The 19,875-nt window shown below is 42.9% G+C and overlaps 1 protein-coding gene across 1 annotated transcript in view; it reads right to left on the bottom strand.

Moving 5' to 3' along the window:
* Window positions 1-2,575: 2,575 nt before the first annotated feature.
* The window catches only part of LOC311526868 (uncharacterized protein), a 39,783-nt gene continuing 22,483 nt past the window's right edge, over window positions 2,576-19,875 (bottom strand). Inside the window, exons 15-26 of the mRNA XM_084640338.1 lie at window positions 19,146-19,239; window positions 17,950-18,002; window positions 15,430-15,529; window positions 14,926-15,039; window positions 14,520-14,608; window positions 13,744-13,892; window positions 11,386-11,513; window positions 10,144-10,231; window positions 8,811-8,971; window positions 7,729-7,955; window positions 5,652-5,814; window positions 2,576-3,015 (exon numbers count right to left, since the gene is read on the bottom strand). Of these exons, the coding sequence (XP_084496464.1) occupies window positions 2,923-3,015; window positions 5,652-5,814; window positions 7,729-7,955; window positions 8,811-8,971; window positions 10,144-10,231; window positions 11,386-11,513; window positions 13,744-13,892; window positions 14,520-14,608; window positions 14,926-15,039; window positions 15,430-15,529; window positions 17,950-18,002; window positions 19,146-19,239 (1,459 nt within the window). The 3' untranslated portion in view covers window positions 2,576-2,922. The remainder of the gene's footprint in view (window positions 3,016-5,651; window positions 5,815-7,728; window positions 7,956-8,810; window positions 8,972-10,143; window positions 10,232-11,385; window positions 11,514-13,743; window positions 13,893-14,519; window positions 14,609-14,925; window positions 15,040-15,429; window positions 15,530-17,949; window positions 18,003-19,145; window positions 19,240-19,875) is intronic.

Here is a 19,875-nt window from a genome sequence, read left to right as displayed (position 1 = left end):
CTGAGATGAATGACAGTTGGAGCAAGAGAATGCAGCCTTTCCATTATTTTCAAGTATGCTGTTCTGAGTGTGTACCAAGGCACAAGCAACAATTGCTTATCAATGAAGTCCTTTTTCATTCCTTTTCATCTTCCCCTGGGAAGTCTTCAGTGGCTCATGGAACCCTGAGTAACACTTTAATTTCTCCTACTTTGGTTCTTGCTCCTATTTGGGGGCATCTTGTTGGTGCTGCCATTCTGGCCAAGAAAGATGATGGTCCTTAATCAAGCAGAGAAGTGACTGTTGAGTGACACAAAGCATTGCCTCTCCACATGGGTCAAGGGCACTCGATGCTCCAGCAGTGTTCATAAAAATATTTCCATGCATTTGTTTGTAAGCTGCCTTTACCCAGCCAGAAAAGATATCCCCTGTAATCAAATAACCAGCTGGGGTGGGAAGAGAGAAGAGACAAAAAATATGTGAAAAAGTTCCTAGAAGAAGAAAAACTACTGTTACTGGGTTAGAAAGAACTTAAACAGATTTTGAGGATATTCTATTGCACAGTGAGACAGAATAAACTCCTCACCATCCTCCATCATTCATTTTAAGAAAAATCTCTCCAAGGGCTGATTAAAATGGGTAAAGAAATTAGATAGAAGAAACATGTGCATGTGTGAGAAGTGTTTGAAGTCGTCTTGTTAATTTTTTCATAGTACAATTAAACAGCTACAGCCATATTTTGTCCTTTATACAAGATACAAAGTCATAAAAAGGATGATGGAGCCTGTTTACGGTAGCTACTAACAATGGTACGGCATGTTCAGGCCCACACATTTAAGCAAAGAGAATCATTCCTGCATTATAATTTTTTAACGACTGTATAGTAATAGTTTCCCTGTGGCAAACAATGGTAATGACCGTCTGGAATCTGTCGGTACATTTCTAGAGCATCCATTACCGTGGTATCTGGGCACCATTGATCACAGCTCGTTAATACTGATGTTAACAGAAACTAACACTCCATCAGGTTCCTGTGACTGTTTCTGAAGGTGTCAAAGCGAGGATACCCGTAGACCTATTCAAGCTGAAATCCATTTTGGGTGCAGGGGTTGGTGCGTAGGTATAGATTCGGGGACAGAAGTGTGAATGTACAGTCCATGACAAAGCACCACAGTCTTGCACCTTGAAGAAAACACTGTATCTGAAAAGTGCTGTGGGAAATACAAGAATATGTACTATTTTTTCCTTTAGTTTGTGAGGTATCCCAGCGGGAGCTCATCTGTAGAACATCATGAAACCAAAAGGATGTTGACGGAACAACTGCTTCACTTGGCTAAGGAACAATATCTTCATGAGGTTCTAGCCAGAAATACAGGAAGCATTTCTTGCCCAAAGTATAAGTGTAGTGATACTATTTGTGACAACTGTGGCGACTCTTGTGCCCAATCCCACAACAAGCAAAACAAGAGGTGGTCATGTGGGAAACTGCATATCAAATCTATCTAAAAGGCTTTTTATCATATTTACTTCATTCATTTGACCAAGTGGATTACAAGATGGAAATGAAATTAGTAGTACAGTGTGGAAGTAGTTTATTAGATTGAGTCCATTCCTATCGCTTTGACTGAACTAAGCAATTCATCTCCTCATCCAGACAATGAGGACTCTAATCACAGATTGTTTAGCACACACATGCCAATGCTCAGAATGTCTTAAACACAAATTTTCAATATAGTTTGAATGAAGACCCATGTATAGTTTGTATACATGTATGTATAGTTTGAATGAAGACCCATAAGACAATTGGTCTTCTCTGTTGATTAAACGGGAACTTCCTATAGCCAGTGCTCAAATTATCAAATATTTGCCCAAAAGCAAGCCCATTTATCAAGATATGTGGAAGTTGTATTATGTGTAAAGCAAATGCTTTTGTTCTGGAGATTTTGAGCAGGATAAATGATCAAGATTATCAGAGATTGAACTGAGTAGAAGATGCTATATATTCATAATTTCAGCGGTCAAGACTACATATTTCTTTCAAATGACAAGTGATGAACTCATTCATAATATAAAACAGACAAATGAGCTCTGCTCAACATATTTTTATTGATTTCTGTCATCTCTGTAAATTACCACTTTATACAATAGATGCATTACACAAGTGTTTAGTTAGCAGAATATAGCCTTACTGCAGCCAAACAGTTTGTTTGCTGAACTGTATCCAGACAAGAACTATTTGCACTATTCAAAAAGAATCTTGTCATGCACCCATTTTTCATCACCAATATTCCCATTCAATAATCATTATTAATAATAACTGATTCCTGTTGGTATCAAACAAGTCTCTTCTGCATCTTGAAAGAGACTGTACTTTTCTCCCTTTTGGGAAGGAATACCGCTAAAAGAGAGCTTGACCTGGCCTGCACTGAAATTTAACAGCGCCTGACTCACAGTTGCCAGCAGTCATGTCTGTCAACAAGGGTTAGGTGTGGTTGAGTTTCATTAGCTAACAATACTGAACACGGTTTGCCCATGCTTTTTATATGCAGTGTTGTTGTAGCCACATTGATCCCAGGATAATAGAGACACAATGTGGGTGAGGTAATATCTTTTATTGAACCAACTTTTGTTGGTGAGAGAGAGACAAGCTTTCCAGCTACACAGAGCTCCTCTCCAGGCCTGGGAAAGGTGCTCAAGAGTGTCACAGCTAAATACAAGATTGAACAGATAGTTTAGCATAAGTAGTTAGCACAGTTTCTAATGGTTCCTTACCTCACCCACTTTCTCTGTCTCTCTAGTCATGCTTTTCTGCGAATATTTAGCAACTGTCTTCTGAATTAAGCTCTTGTGCGTCTAAATCAGCTTCCCAGAACAATGTGTACAGCATCTGTTGGTACAGCAGCTATTGGCCTCTGAAGAGCTGCTATAAAACACCACTGGATTTTACTCCTTTGATTCTGTGGTTCTGGAGACTAACTTCAGAATGATAGGTTCCACTGGAGTTATGAATCCTTTTGAAAACAGTTTGAGAGGTATCTGCAGCAATTAGAGAAGATCATTTAGATCCCACTGAATAAAAGACAGATAAAAAGGGGACATAGGACAGAGGCATTTTGTCCTTGGGAATAGGACTGTTTCTGGCCTTCTCAGGAACACAAACCCTTGTATGTCTGTGTCACAGGTCTTTGGTTTTCCCTGTTTGATTTAGCACAGCAAGATTTGTGCTAAACATGGATATTTCACTTCACAGTGACTTCATGCAAACTTCCTGGGGTTCACAGCCCTCCCTCTACCACTGGTTTAGTTGACTTGTAGGTTTAAACTAAGCCAAAATCTCTAAATGAAACTCATATTGAAAAGGTTTGTCTGATTTTGGGGTAGAGGCGGGCCTGGACCAAATCACATATCCAAATGGCTTATTTTGCAAGTCAGAGCATTCCATTAACATTTTGGCTAGGATTTGGTGAAGGTAAAATTAGAACTATCAGCATATATATCACTGCCTTTAGGTAGAATGGTGTCTTTCTGTGTAGTCCTAGTGAAAGGAAGTGAGTTGAGTCCTGATGAAACTAAATGAACCAACAACATTCACTTGCCTTCCTACAACAAGTTGTCCAAGAGAGAATTCTTTTGGATGATCATATGGGCACCTGCTGAAATGTTATTTGTGGAGATTGGTTATTTATGATCATTCTTACAGTCCCTGCTCCCTTTGTCTCCATGATTCACAGCTAAATATTTCTCCATGATGTTCAGGGAAGGAGATAAATGTGCATTTCTGAATAGCAAGGATCCTAGTTCCAGGAAATGACAGATTCTCGACAAAATCCTCTCTCTAATATGTCTGTGTCACAGTATGTCTGTGTTACAGTACTCCTAGTTATAGTTTGTGAAGGCTTTTGACACTGTCTCCACAGTATTCTTGTCAGGAAGTTAAAGAAGTATAGGCTGGATGAATGCACTATAAGGTGGGTAGAAAGTTGGCTAGATTGTCGGGCTCAACGGGTAGTGATCAATGGCTCCATGTCTTGTTGGCAGCCGGTGTCAAGTGGAGTGCCCCAAGGGTCGGTCCTGGGGCCGGTTTTGTTCAATATCTTCATAAATGATCTGGAGGATGGTGTGGATTGCACTCTCAGCAAATTTGCGGATGATACTAAACTGGGAGGAGTGGTAGATATGCTGGAGGGCAGGGATAGGATACAGAGGGACCTAGACAAATTGGAGGATTGGGCCAAAAGAAATCTGATGCAGGGTCCTGCACTTAGGATGGAAGAACCCAATGCACAGCTACAGACTAGAGACCAAATGGCGAGGCAGCAGTTCTGCAGAAAAGGACCTAGGGGTGACAGTGGACGAGAAGCTGGATATGAGTCAGCAGTGTGCCCTTGTTGCCAAGAAGGCCAATGGCATTTTGGGATGTATAAGTAGGGGCATAGAGAGCAGATCGAGGGACGTGATCGTCCCCCTCTATTCGACATTGGTGAGGCCTCATCTGGAGTACTGTGTCCAGTTTTGGGCCCCACACTACAAGAAGGATGTGGATAAATTGGAAAGAGTCCAGCGAAGGGCAACAAAAATGATTAGGGGTCTGGAACACATGACTTATGAGGAGAGGCTGAGGGAACTGGGATTGTTCAGTCTGCAGAAGAGAAGAATGAGGGGGATTTGATAGCTGCTTTCAACTACCTGAGAGGTGGTTCCAGAGAGGATGGTTCTAGACTATTCTCCGTGGTAGAAGAGAACAGGACAAGGAGTAATGGTCTCAAGTTGCAGTGCGGGAGGTTTAGGTTGGATATTAGGAAAAACTTTTTCACTAGGAGGGTGGTGAAACACTGGAATGCGTTGCCTAGGGAGGTGGTAGAATCTCCTTCCTTAGAAGATTTTAAGGTCAGGCTTGACAAAGCCCTGGCTGGGATGATTTAATTGGGGATTGGTCCTGCTTTTGAGCGGGGGTTGGACTAGATGACCTCCTGAGGTCCCTTCCAACCCTGATATTCTATGATTCTAAGGCCTTTGGCTTTCATATATGTAGTGTTCATCTCAACAAGAGCTTGTTTCCTGCTAAAAATGTTTAAAGCCTGTGACCTTCATATTTGTCAAGGCGGGTTATGACTTTGCATTGGAAGTCTGGCAATATTTTGACTCAAGCCATTGTTTTCTTCGGAAAATGTTACGTAGGCAACTAAGCAAAAGGGGGGTTTGGACTTCTAAGGAGCCACTTTACTAAACAGATGAAGGATGAGCCATGATTTGCAGAAAACTCACCTTAAGCAGCCTAGGGACTTGAACAACAAAAACAAGGACTCATTGATAATGTGTAAATGGATAGGAGTCAAGCCATTTCATTTCTGTATGGAACACTATGCTGATATCAACTAATGTACTTGATTGAAGGTTTCCACTAAAGCTGATTAATCCTTCTCCCTCTCCTCTGCCCTCTAATTTCTCTCTCCAAGACAGTCTCTTTCCCCTTTCAGAATATTCCATTGCAAATTTCAGACTACTTCACATTAAATATGGTCTATAGTCTGCAGTGTATTATACCTGTACCCTTTGCATCTTGTGTTGCATATTTCTCTTGCACTATATCCCACTGTTCTAGACAAATAAATTGAGGCAGTTTTATATTAACTGTTTTTGCAAATAACTGCATATAAATCTGGATTTCTCACCGGAGTTTCTTTGCAGGGTCTGAAGCTGAAATTCTGCAGCAGACTGGTGATAGCAACTTTCATGGAGAGGAGAGCAAATCTCATTCCAATGCAGTTCCTGGGTCCAGCTCCAAAGGGCAAGTACATATAAGGATCCATGGTCTCTTTGTTCTCTTTACTGAACCTGGTTCCAGATACAAGCACCTGAGCGTTTATACATGAACTGAGACACAAATTCTTGCCTGCTGTAACTCCATTGACTTCAGCAGAGCTACCCCAGGGGTGACTTCACCTGAAAGGTCTTTTTTTTTTTAGAGAGAGAACGTGCTCAGTTTTGGGGTGCAGAAACATGATCTGGTTTTAGAAATAACTTGTATTTGCCACACAAATGGTCTAACAGTTACCCAGCCCCTTGCCATGTGGAGGAATTTCAGTTCAAGATCAAAGTTCTATGCTTTCTCCCCCGGACTTCATGGGAACTTCACGAAAGCAAAGTCAGGGGTTGCTTCACAGCACCAGGGCCCTTCCTGGCCTCTACAGAGGATGTCCTGAAGAATGGCTGAACTGCCCTGTTTCAGGCAGGAATGAATCTTGGGATGAGTTTGGGTGGGGAAGAGGCTATTTCAAATGGGAACAGTTGGCAACATTTCATGAAACCCCAGGGACTAGCTATAAGAACTTGCAGGGCTAAAACCTGGGACTGTGGTCCCCTGATGCCTCCACAGGAGGCTGGGCTCCTGTCGGAAGGCCCCGTAAGGCTGAGCCCAGCAGGAAGTACTGCCCAGCAGATCCTGAGTGGCAGCTCCTTGCAATCCACTGATTGGCTGGCATTGGTACTTAAGCCAGGCAGCCATGACCGGGAATTGTCGGAGCAACAGTAGAAACTGCCTGGCTGTCTTGCTTCAGACCCTGTGTGTGAGAGATCTCAGACTCCGGCTTTTGGCCTTGCCTGTCTCTTGATGCCTGACTCTTGGTTTACCCTCTGGCCTATCTGGGACCCTGCCTGCATAATGATGCCTGTCTCTTGATTTGCCCTCTGGCCTGTCTTGGACTCTGACCCTCACGTGGGTGCTGTGAGATTTAACTGAATAATTTTTGTGAAGTTTTTTTTAAATCCTCAGAAAATGCTATAGGGATGTGATGTATAATTGATGTACTGATAAGGAGTATACACCGCTGGTCTCTACCAGATGGAATGTCAGACCTACTGAAATATGTGCAATCATGACACCCTCTCACTGGCTAATGGAAGATGTAATGCCTAATGCTGCTGAAGCTAATGAGGATTCTTTTTAATTGGAAATGATAAAAGCCAGTGGTTTTTTTGGACAAGAAGTTCCTGACTTTTGGGCACACTTTTGATTATATCTGTTTGGCCATCGAAACTTGACAAAGTACATAGAAGTGTCAAGTGGTGTCAGAAATGAATTTCAACCTCAGGCTGGACAGGAAAGTGAACAGCAAAAACAAAGAAACCGAGCTGACAATCAGCTTCTCTAGGGTACAATGAGTTTTCCTGTGGAGGTTCAGTTGATAGTCCTTAAAACATCTGACTGAGAGTTCTAGGCAAAGCTTCTGCAGAGTAATGAAGTCCCATTAATGATTGTGATTACCAGTTATATTCACCTTCCAGCTGTTAATGATGTTGCATTGAACAGTACCGCCTCATCATGGCATGGTCTGTCATTGGTCAGGCTACTGTAAAGTGTAAGTGCAGGGCCATAGACATCAGTCAGCTGGATCAGGCAAAATGTTTCTCTATATCTTCTATATGTGACTGTTATAAAGAGGAGTGGCATCTTGGAAACATGAGCATTGAGTTCATAAATGAAAGACCAACAGAACTCAGGTACAGTTGCTCATATTGGGCATATAATCTTGTTCCTGTTGAAGTTAATAGGGATTTTGCAATTGGCTTCGGTGGGAGCAGGAGCAGGTATTCTGATATTCTCTGAAGACTCTCTGCCTGCCTTGTTACAAACAGTTATGAAGGTTAACCATGACAAGGAATTTCTTTGCAAGAGACTGATATTTAAAAATGAATTTAAAGATGTCAGTACTGTATATTACTACTTCCCTATCAATATAGGTTCTGTACCTTTCAGGTCTGAACTCCTCTGGTTCTGGCCAGTATTCTGGCATACGATGCAGAAGGAAGGATGGGATCATAACGACAGTGCCCTTGCGAATGGTCACTCCATTTATCTCTACATCTTTCTTGCAGACCCTTTCAATTCGCCCTCCGAAAGGGAAGAGCCTGAGGGTTTCACTCAGTGTCATGTCAACATACTCCATCTGCATCAGGGCATCATACGTGAGAGGCGCCTTTAGTGGAAAGCAAAAGTGTTGGTCAGGCATGAGGGAGTTTACACATCTTGTTTTAATCTGATCAGTGTTAAAACCATCCTGTCCTCCCCAATTTATCTCTTGTCAAAGTAGATGTCCTAGGTATACTGAGGGTAAAGCTGGAAGTTCACCTTGATTTTCCTTTCCTCAAGAAAAGGAAACAGGAATCTGTGCCCATTTTCCTTATGCTGAAAGCTAAACACAAAAGCTGTTTGAACACAATGCTTGTAGTTGAAATTGGCAGTTCTGAGCCCCTTGCTGTGGCCAAAATATTGGTGAAAAGTGGCTTCAGTGGAGAGAGGTGGGTACAGGAGCCCAGTGTAAGAGATTATAAACACAAGTTGGTACCCATGAAAATGCGATGTTACTATATTGCCTGGCACTGCTCCATGTCTCTTAGCCAATCCCCCCTCAATACTATGCATATGCTTTCTCTTCTTACATTCTCCCCTTCCCTCCTCCTTTGCCTCTGCCCCATAAATACCTTATTGGTGAATAGCAGGATTAAGAAAACAAATGTAAATTGTCCCTTTTAATATGCATTGTTGAATGGTGGGATTTTGAGGAGAGATAAATGACTGAAGTTGGTGGAAGGAGGGAGACATAGAGACAAACAGATACAGAGAAGACTTATATGTGGGTTGGTGAAGATTTCTTTTATTGTCTTCTCACTGTCCTTCTGAGCTCCCAAAGGATTGGTGAATCAACACGTAGAATACTTTTTTAATATAACCATTTAATTTCTTTAAAGAACAGTGTTGCTGACTTTGAACTAGAGGAGAGGGATTTCCCATAAAGAGATGCTACATATCACTGAGCATCCAATACTCTTACCTGGTTGGGAAGAACAGAGTCTATCTCCTCCTGCAGCTTCTGCTGTACATCGGGGTGAGTAGCTAGACTGTAAGCCAAGTAGCCAAGAGTGGAGCTGGTGGTCTCATAGCCAGCAAAAATAAAGATAATTGCTTGTGCCAGAATCTCAGCATCAGTCAGGACTGTGAAGAGATTATAAACAGGCAGAAAAGGTGAAGTCCAAATTCACAGTATGTAAACTGTGCTGTTTGGGGAACAGTACATATTGTATTTTATATACAGACACACAGATGAGGAAGGTTTCTTTTATTGTCCCATGTGCAGGAGCACAGGGTTGAGGTAGGTGAATTAGATGCTAATAATTGATTTGAGTCCTGGTATTGAGAGTTGGCTTATTCAGAAAACACCAGTCAAAACAAGGAAGTCAAGTTTGCTGTAGTTCTTCTGCAGGTATTATAATTATAGTTTACTTTAATAAAAAAAATCATGCAACATATATAATCCTGCCACAATCCCCATGAAAGTTTCTCCTGATTAAAGCAGCAAGGCCTAAAGAAATTACTAATTGCAAATTATGGGTGTATGCATCATCCTGTGGCCTGATGAACTTGTTCGGCTGCGAGTCTGGTGTAAGGTCACTGAGCTCACTACAGCCCTGAAACCTGGAGCGTGAGGCAGAGACCTTGGTCTGGAGTTGGTGTAATCATCACATCCTGTAGTGCAGGAAAAGGCTACTGAAGGGGTTAAAATGAGAATGTCTGTGTTTGGATCTCAAGCTCATCCCTCACCCCGAGACTTGACTTCTACAGGGAAAGTAAATGCAGTCCCTGTGTCCCTCTGAAATGAGCCTGCTAGCTAATGAATGGTCAATTGCTGGGCTCCAGAGCCAGCTGTGTCTTCTCCCCTTTAGGCAGAGAAGGGGTGTCAGATGTGAGGTTTTTTGAGGAAGGTGTGAGAAAAGAAAAAAGGGGAGAAATTCTCTCACATCACCTGCCTCCATCCACCCCGGAAAAGAACTGAGAATATTTGCTCATAGGTGATAAATGCAATGCTGACAAATATTTGGGGGAGCGAGGATGGACAGTTTATCCCTGGGTATATTGGTACATACCACCCCAGTATCTTTTATTGGCCAACCCTAATTAATATGCTGTAGAAGATGCCATGGAATGCGCTTTTTGTTTTAACTGTGGGAAAGGAGACAAGTTACCTATTTTATACAACACTGTTGTGCAAATGAGCACATGAATAAGTATAAATCTTCTCCCCAGCTGCACAAGATGAACAATCCAATTCCCCTCAGTCCAGGAGCCTCCAAAGGCACTCATGATTGTAAATAATTTCATGGTTTTACCTTTATTTGGGTGATGCAACCCATTGCTCTTGTGACTGGTGTTTAAATTCTGGGAGTCAATCATCAGCTGCAGGAAATCCACTCGGTCCTGGGAAGAGAAGTAACATTCAGAAGAGAGCTGACAGTGAAGATGGCAGACTTGGACTCTCATTCGCACAAGGAGCAGTGAGCAGAGCCTAGAACCACAAAGCTAAATCTCTTGTGGCAAAATACCTTGTTCGCCTCAGTAGGCTCAGTCCTTTTTAGCCTTGGAGACTCAGGTTTGGGGCAAGGCAAAGCCTTATAGGTGGCACAGGGTCCTGCTGCTCCTCTCCTCAGTCAGTCCCTTGTGCTTATTTTCCTTCCCTCCTGGGGAGCAACTGCAGCCTCCCTACTGGAAAGGTTTGGTGTCTTGCTGCAAACAGTCTACTGACAGCTTCCCTGCTCCTCTGAGTCTTTCACTCTCCCTCTCCTAGCACCCAGGCTAGGGTTTAAAAAGGTCCCAAGTAGTTGGAGTCAGCTGAACCTAATTGGTTCCCTAGCAACCCCTTTTCCAGCTGAACCTTATTGCCCCCTTGATTCTCTCGCCTCAGTGGATAGGGAGGGGCCTTTTAAACCCCTGGGACTAATTATTACCCCCCTTTTGTAGCTGTTTGTCCTGGGTTTACCACACTCTTTAGTCCGGATTGCTTGGCACCCTTATATGGCTTTACAATCTGGGGGGGAAAATAATCACAGTAAGTGTATTTCAGAAGTATCACCTCTACAATTGGGTTTAATATTCTCCCTGGGACCGGATTGAGGAAGTCCTGAAAGGTAATAAGAGTGACTCTGTCCTCTTAGCTTTCGTGTGGAGACCACATCTTTTATGGGACTCAGTATTCAGCAATATGGTCATTTGTCGTCATTACTATATCTACTGCTTACTCAGCTGTATTCCTCCCTCTCTCTGCTCCACCATCCCTAGTCCACTCCACGGGTGATCACATCTTCTGCCAGTTTGCTGTCAAATCAAAATCCTTGCAAGCCCAAACTGCAATTGCTTTTACTCTGATGTAGCCCAAGGTCACTGCTGCATTCATTCTGTTCTGTGACTCTGCTGGGACTTTAGTTCCAGCAAAATTCTGGATGTGTTGTAATGCTGGCTTCTGGTCATTATTTGACTTTAGTTGCATTTTCAATGCTGTCACGTGAAGAATTTTTTACGTGGGTAACTGAATGGATAATATTCTTTGGTTCCATCATTGAAAAAGTCTTCCTTACCGTGGGGGTGTCTCTCTTGCGCTTTTCCTTTATTTTGGTGATTGACCGTGCGAAGAATTCCAGGACATCATTTGGGAAAACGCCCACATTCAGCATCTTAAGAAGAGGAGTAAGGAATGGAAATACATCTAGAGTAGAGCGAAATTCATTGTGAGAGTGAGGCAACCTGGGCAAAAAAATCCATTTCCTTAAGTTATCAGTGGAAAAATATAATCAGAACAATGACATTCTTAGCTGAACCAGGCACTGAGCAAGAACATCCTACAGTTCAGTGATTCAAATCCAGCTCCAGATAGTAGGAACCTAGTGCCCAATTCACCCCTGAAGCAAATGGGCACCACTCCCATTTACACAGGCAGATGTGCTGACATGGTACAGTGTGTGTACTACCCAAAAGCAACAGGGAGTTGAGAGGGATAATCCCGCCCCAAATGCAGTTCCTTCTTGAGCTCTGCCTGGGGCAATGCAGCTTCACACTACCCCTTACTAAGGTTGCTGCCTCACTGCTAGGAGTCAGCCCTGTGTATGAATACATGCCCCAAGAACATTCCAGTCTCTCAAGCAGGACCGGATTAACTCTCCTGTGGGCCCGGGGCAGTTGATTTTTATGGGGCCCCTGTATACAAGTCTGTTTCCTAATTCAAAACAAAATGATCGCAATTATGGCATTGAGGCTATTAAATTATACTATTATTATACGTTATACTAAACTTGCCTTTGTTCTGTGGTTACATTTCAGTCTTAAAACATGTAGAATATAGTTAAATTAATTCAAAGTAGCCTACTTCTTATCTTAGAACAGCTGTTATATTAGTTTCCTTCTGGGAGGCAGTTTGGGTGCAGGAGGGGGCTCCAGGCTGGGGCAGAGTGTTGGGGTACAAGTGAGGGGTGCGTGCTCTGGGAAGGAGTTTGGTGTAGGAGGGGATTCTGACCTGGGGTTGGGGTGCAGGAGGGGGTGCAAGGTTCCCGACCAATGGGAGCTGCAGGGACGGTGCTGGGGGCAGGCTCAGCATGCGGAGCCAGGGGCCGAAGAGACATGCCACCAGCCAGCCACTTCCAGGAGTGATGTGAGGCTGCAGCCTGCCTGAGCCCTACTGTTCCGGGGCCCTGGGCTGCAGTCCCTAAAGCCCCTGTATTAATCTGGCCCTGCTCTCAAGCCGTGTGTGTCTGGTGTCTTTTTGCCATTGAGACTGGGGTCGATTATGCTGTCTGAGTGCAGGACATTCCTCCAGCTAGCACTAGCAATATTCCACAGAAATAGCTTCCCACCCCAAGAAATCTTTGGAAAAACCAAACTAATAACAAAGCCTGGCACACTCAAGATGAAAATATTGTTGCCCTTTTTGTCCTGAGCAGCTAGTCAAGCTTTGGGGCTGGAAATAGAAACTGGTGGTAATCAGGCATTTCTTTGAAGCAGTTTTGTTTATTTACAAAGACTGTACAAACTCCTGTCTCTCTGAATACAGAAGGAACCAAGAACAAAAGGAGCAGTTTCTTAGCTAACAGCCCCCATACCTCTGTAGCCAATATCAGACCCAACAGCACGCTCTATCTTTTTCCAGGACCAAATTTGTGCTTACAAGTTCCTGCTTGGCTTTTTCTTGGCTCTTTGCCTCTTCCTCTCTCTGTCCTTGACTGTGACCTCAGTATCTGTGTGTACTCCCACACCTGTTGGTCACAAGACCCAGTTGAATCCATTGCCCCTGCGGTGCTAGTTTCTGGGCAGACTGTATTAGGGCTTTGTTTTAGGTGTGGCCCCTTAAGTGTCTCATAGAATTATCTTAAATGGAGGACACACTCACACTTCAGCTTGAATGAGGCTTTACCTCAACCCATAACAAGGTTTCACCCAGCTCATAACAATATTCTGAAAGCTTTTGAAGTTTGTTTCAGACGGCCTTGAATGTTCTCAAATCCTTTACTGTCCCATACCCTAGGAACCAGCTCCAGATCTCCACTACACTGTTGTGACCCTTCCTACCTGCTATACAATAGAATGGCCAAATGTTGGTGATCTTTGTGTCAACACAACTCCACTGACTACAAAAAATCTTGCCTCTTCTAGAGATTACCATAATCATTGGGCATAGCATGGGTATAAAGAAGTATAATTTGACAGAGATAAGACCATCCCAGTGAACTTAAAATAATCATAGGACTGGGAGGGACTGAGGAGGTCATCTAGTCCAGTCTCCTGTACTTATGGCAGGACTAAGTAATCAAGGTGGAGAGTTTAGTTTCCCTAGACATTGGCTAAGGTATAGAATGGAGCAGTATGTACTGTTGCTCCACATATCCTTACTGAACGTCTGGATCACAAACTTGGCTGGAGTTTTCAATGAGTAGGAGCCGACTTACATATGAAAATAAAGAGTTGGAAAGAGAAGTCAAACTTCACTAGTTTCTTAACCTCCTTCACAAATGGGTCTTGGGGGTTGTTCATGGAGTCAATATTCACACCAAACGAAGTGCTTGTGATAACATCCATGCTGTAGGCACCAAACACACTGAGAAAAGATGGAAAATAAAATACTGATTGTGGACTTAACATTTCAAATAGGTGATTATAACCTTTCACTTGCTTCCCATATGACACCTCCTTAAAGAAAACAAAACCCTCAGGAGGAATTCTCTTTCCTTCTTCTGAAAACAAAGAAAGATACGCAATACTAGTATTGCATCTGTGAGGAAACAGGCAAATTTCCATAAAGCCTCATTCAGAACTAGCATAGCCTAGAATCTCGTAATCTTCCTCGGGGTATGACACAGTTATTAGCTCATGTGTAGGTATTCTGGTGGAATCAGGCCTGCTCAGGTGCTGTGATTAGCTTGTCAGCGAATGGCTGTGGCCCTTTAAGCCCTAATAATAAGACAGTGTAGTCTGTTTGTTCCAGTCGTAAAATCTGTGGTTTTGGAACCAAGTATGCTAAGTTCTGTCCCGCATGCTGCCTGTATGGTGACAATGAATTTATTACCATTAGTTTTATTTATTATTTGCACGCCGTTAGTACAAAATACTTGGTGCACCCCGGACAGACACAATCCCTGCCCTGAAGAGCTCACAATCGAAAAATCACACCATATCAACAGCTGTTCTCTGACAAGTCCCAGCCTTGCAGGACAGAATTACTCACTCTTTAACAGCTATGGGTTCATCCTTTTCCACTTGCTTCTGAACATTTCTCACCAAAACCTTCCCATAATGCATCATGATGGGAAACATCTGAAATATGAATCAGAGCACACAAATAAAAATGTCCTATATATAGATAATTAGTATAGTAACTTTTCCTCTTGTTTAAAACATGGTTTCTAATAGCCTAGGGGAGAATCATAAACATTCACAAGCATCATGTCTTTCGGCTTTCTGGCATTTTCATTTTAATCCTTTTCCTTTTTACATGAGGAGGCGCAAAGGAAACAAGCTGATTTAGAAATCTGATTCTAACAGAGGAGACCAGACCATTGTGACTATCTTTGCTTCAGTGCTGTCTGCACTGACCCAGTGGTTGAGTTTGTGACTGCTCTTCTGGGTTTTACCTCTTTTAGCTTCCCACTGGTGAAGGTTGGAGAGAGCACAGTGCGAATCCTCTTCCACTGCTCATCCTCAGCGATGGAGACAGCCGACTCTAGCAATCCTGTTGGACCAAATCTCTGGGGGGGGGGAAGGCAAAGCACAGAAAGGATCATATCTAGCTCTCATTGATTGTTTCAACTGAGTGGAATTTCTCCTGAGTGTTTTTTCTATTCCCAACTTCAGTAAAGTACCCTAATAGTTTCAGTTACTTGTGAAGTGCAGTCAAATAGGTTTCTCTGAGAATCAAAGTACCCAATTCCAACTGAGCTTTTTCTCCCTCCTTCTTTAGTGCGGGAGTGGAGTGATGTGCAGTGGGAAATGAGCTTAATTCTGGATGTACATTCATTCTCCTATACTAAGAGACTCTAAAGCTTTCCAGTACTGTGTGTTTCTAACAGTAATTGAGATTATTTTCATTTAAGACTTTATTATGTCTTAATGAAGAAGGTTAAAGATTGGAAACCTACCCGTCGGTTGGTAAAGGTGGTGTAGCACTCTTTCACCAGCACAGTTTTAATGAGTGTAGAATCCAGGATGGCCAGCACAGGCTGTCTGCCATCGTAAAACCTATGGAAAAATAACACATTGCAAAACCCACCACTGTCAATGGAGTATAAGGAATTAAATGGAAGCTCCTTCATCAAATTTTCTATGATGGCCACAAGATCTAGTCTTCATGAGCTTTTTATAGTTAAGTCTGTGACTGGATATGAAAAACAGAAATATTTTTTCTGTAATCTCTTTCATTTATAGTCATCAAGGTGCTACTGGTAACAATAGGTCAAGGATTTGCAGACAGAAATGTGGTTTTTAAATTGATTATGTTCATTTAATTTCATCCCATTCCTCCTAGTTATGCCTTTTTCTAATCCTCTCAACACCTCCAGTGCCTCCTTGATGTTTACATCCTTCAAATACATGTAGACCATTCCCTACAAGTCCTCATTTTGCCAAGAAATACATACTCAGTTCCTTAATCTCTCTTCATAAATCAATCCCTTCATTCCCACTGGAGCTAGAATAGACTTTTTCCAGAATTAGATTTGTACTGAAAACATCTTTCCAAAACCAGACAAAAGACACAAGTTTTTCTGTGGCACAAGCACCTTGTCCTGTGTCATTAGGGAGCATTTCTACAATGTAGAAATAGAAAGTTTTTTACTAAAAAAGAATGTACAGCAGGATGTCACCTTGACTCATAACATAGTGTGAAATTACAAGATTTCTTCAAGTTTCTTTGCAAATCTTAAAGAAAAGATCCAGGCATACAGGGGACTGAACACCTCTGATGCCCACTGCAATCCATGGCAGTTTAAGGTGCTGTGAATCATCAGTTGTTAACTCCTGCAATTTTAGGCTTTTGTGTTAAGTTTCTGATGGTGTACCAATTTCTGGCATCAAACTCATGACTTTTGCCCTTCTTCAAAATGCCCACCATTTCCCATTACTTTTCAAAGTGTTTGAAGCCTGAGGGTGCCCTTCGTGAAGATGGCTTCCATATCTCTACTTTGCATGTAGAAGCGAGGCCGCCTCTAGTAAAGATGTTTGCTCTCTCACACTGTTTCCAATGGGCTACCCTCAGGAAACATGGGTGTCCTTGGGCTCTGTACTGGGAATTGTAAGGAGACGATGGAAAGGAGAGAAGGCAGGAAGATGGCTGGTGCAAGGATATGTGGACTGCTGTAGGGAGAAGAGTAATGCGGGTTGCAGAAGGAGACTAGGGCAGAGGAGGCTGTAGGGAACAGGAGGGAGGATGAGGGAGCGCAGAGAAATAGGAGCGGCAGAGTGGAAGACCCACTGCCTATCGTGCTGACTGGTATTGTCTCGTTGTTTCCTTGTCCTGTTGTCTTTTGTCTTATTCTTGGATTATAAACTCTGTGGCAAAGACTGTCTTTTTGTTCTGTGTTTGTACAGCTCCTACCACAATGGGGTCCTGCGCCATGACTTGGGATCCTATGTGCTACAATAATACATAATAATAATAACAATTAATGGGTAGGAGAGTTTGTGGGGAAAAGGAAGGAAAATTGGGGAGGGGTGGGGCATTTAAAGGTATTTTCCCTAGACTCTGAAACTCTTTCGGAGATGTTACAGTGAATAGATATATCCATTACTGAAAACAGCAAGGTGTGTTCCAGGTTTAGAGCCTGAGTTATAATCATAGTGGCAAAAGGTGAAGCGAACATCCAATGCAGAATAAGACTGGTGGTAATGCAGATGTATTGCCCTTCATCAGGTCAGGGTCAGGACAGATGTGACAAGGCAGATCTATCACTCTGTCTTAGATGCTATAGAACAGTGGTTCCCAAACTTGTTCTGCCACTTGTGCAGGGAAAGCCCCGGCGGTCCGGGCCAGTGTGTTTACCTGCCGTTTCCGCAGTTTTGGCCGATTGCGGCTCCCAGTGGCCGCGGTTCGCCCCTCCAAGCCAATGGGAGCTGCTGGAAGCGGCAGCCAGTACGTCCCTCGGCTCACGCTGCTTCCAGAAGCTCCCATTGGCCTGGAGCAGCGAACCGTGGCCACTGGGAGCTGCGATTGGCCAAAACTGCGGATATGGCAGGTAAACAAACCGTCCCGGCCCACCAGGGGCTTTCCCTGCACAAGCGGCAGAACAAGTTTGGGAACCACGGCTATAGAAATATCCATCAGCTACAGTATTATGGCTGTTTCTCAAAGGAGTATCTGGGGTATATAAACCCTTTTGTCACAGGTTTTAAACAAGGAGAATAGGACACCTGAGTTATAAACCCTGCTGGATCCTGTTCCTATTAAAGGCAGTGGGATTTTTGTTATTGACATGACTGAAAGCAGGATCTAGTCATTTGGATCCAAATCTGAACACCTTTCATTTGACAGGCCAGGTAAAGCTCTATATAACATGATGTTGAAGATCCCCTCTTCTGGCGGATTATTTTTCACCATCTGATTTAGATTTTGGATGAACTTTAAAGACCCTGAGCTGATGAATACTGTCTAGTAAAATACTTACCCCCAGATTTTCCCATATTTCCGAAAGCAGTTTTTGTCAAAGTCCACTAAACCCTGCAGAAGAAATGTTAAAATGGAATTAGAAGTGGAGGAAGAGTACTCAGGCAGAAATTTCATCAGCTACATGGCAGAAACTGCCTAGGGACTCTTGAGGATCTACACTATGAGCAAAGGCTGCCCTCAGATAGACAGGCACATTGACTTCGATGGTTAAATCATACATGTACCTGTGCGCATAGTTCAGCCTGATGTTCGGTACTATGATTTCTTTTTTAAACTACAATCATAGGTGGGTTGGCTTGATGGGTCTGCCTGTCTGCTGCATCTGCCTGTTGCTTGGTGGGTCTACCTGTCATTCCTGGGATGGGTTGGAGGAAGGAAAAATTCTACCGTGTTTGGTTAGGGGCGTTCAATCCAACAGATGCCCAAGTAGTTTAGTAGTTAATAAATAAACAAATAAAAATTTTCCAGTTATGCAGATACAGTGTAATGGTCATAAGGGACACCATGCTGCCCTTTTAAGAAGGAGCCATGTACTTCTCCTTTCCCTGTGCCATATAAGGAGGAAGCAGGAAGCCTGCTGAGATGGGAAAGTGAAGCTAGAGCTGGCAGCTGGGCTGAAATGACTCCCTTATAGGCTGTTCCTGAGGCCTGTGTGATTTCCCAACAACCTTGTGAGCAACAAGACCCTCCTAAGAACATCATTGGATATGTGTGCCCATATTTCAAACCTGAACTTAAGGAGACTGTAAGTAAATGACAGGTTTCAGAGTAGCAGCTGTTTTAGTCTGTATCCGCAAAAAGAAAAGAAGGACTTGTGGCACCTTAGAGACTAACAAATTTATTTGAGCATAAGCTGTCACTCAAATAAATTTGTTAGTCTCTAAGGTCAACAAGTCCTCCTTTTCTTTTTGTAAGTAAATGTACCCAGAAAAAATGGTGTAAATGTAAATGGTGAGTCTGCAAACCAGCTACATCTATGTTTGTCTTTTTTGAGTTAGCGCCAAGGTCTCACTGGGTCCTTCACTTGAGCTGTACAGAATAGGTGTCATGGTCTACATTACAGAGACTCTGTGCTTTCGTAGGTCTTCACATACCAGCAGAGAAGCTTGTACAGGATACATCCATCAGTGCAGTGGAAATGTTTTGGTACTGTAATATAAGGGACGTGTATTTCTGGAGCCCGCAGTCACTTACTTTGCCATACTTGAAGACGGTCCCAAAGAAAGGCAGGGGTGTTGGCCCAGGAATACCCAGTTTCTTAAATAAACCATATGGCCAGATCCCATATCTGTAAAATAATAAGAATCTGAAGGTCACATAACAGTGACAATAGGCTGTTGGATCTCAAAGCAATCCAGGGGCAGCGGAGCTGTTGCACTATAACAGGAACGAAGCTGTGGAAAATTTGGTCCAAAAATTAGTATTTTGTAAATCTGTTTAATAAACACAGCAAGTGATAAGCTTCACTGCTGTAATGGACCATCAACGAGCGAGCCCTGAGGTAAAAGCAATCATCTCATAAAGGAATAATTGTTCCAGCAGAATGGGTCCTTCAAGCCATTAGCAAAATGCAAAAGAGAAGCCTCTCTAGGCTCATTGCCAGCACAGGGAGAGGAGCCAATAAAGGGAGAGAGAAACACAGGGGAAAAAAGCTTACATATGTTTATTACAGACAAACCAAAGCCGAGCCAGACATTATGTCCTGAGCGGAGCTTTTATAAGGCTGCACTTTAATTTCATGTATTGTTCTCCTTGTGCTTAGCCCAATGTTACTGCAGTGGTGTGTCGAGGAGCCTAGTCTGATGGGTTTCTGTTTGGATTTTGTTGACAGCTTTGCAGATTTCTCTCCTCTGAAGCACCCTTTTTTTGGTGTTGTAAAGTTATTGCTCCCACCTCAGGGCTCTCTGCTTCTCTATAAAGATCT

The sequence above is a fragment of the Lepidochelys olivacea genome, assembly GCF_965140295.1.
Source record: "Lepidochelys olivacea isolate rLepOli2 genome assembly, chromosome: 10".
Classification (NCBI taxonomy): Eukaryota; Metazoa; Chordata; order Testudines; family Cheloniidae; genus Lepidochelys; species Lepidochelys olivacea.
Note: the sequence above shows the minus strand (reverse complement) of the source record. Positions and strands in the feature narration are given on the sequence as shown.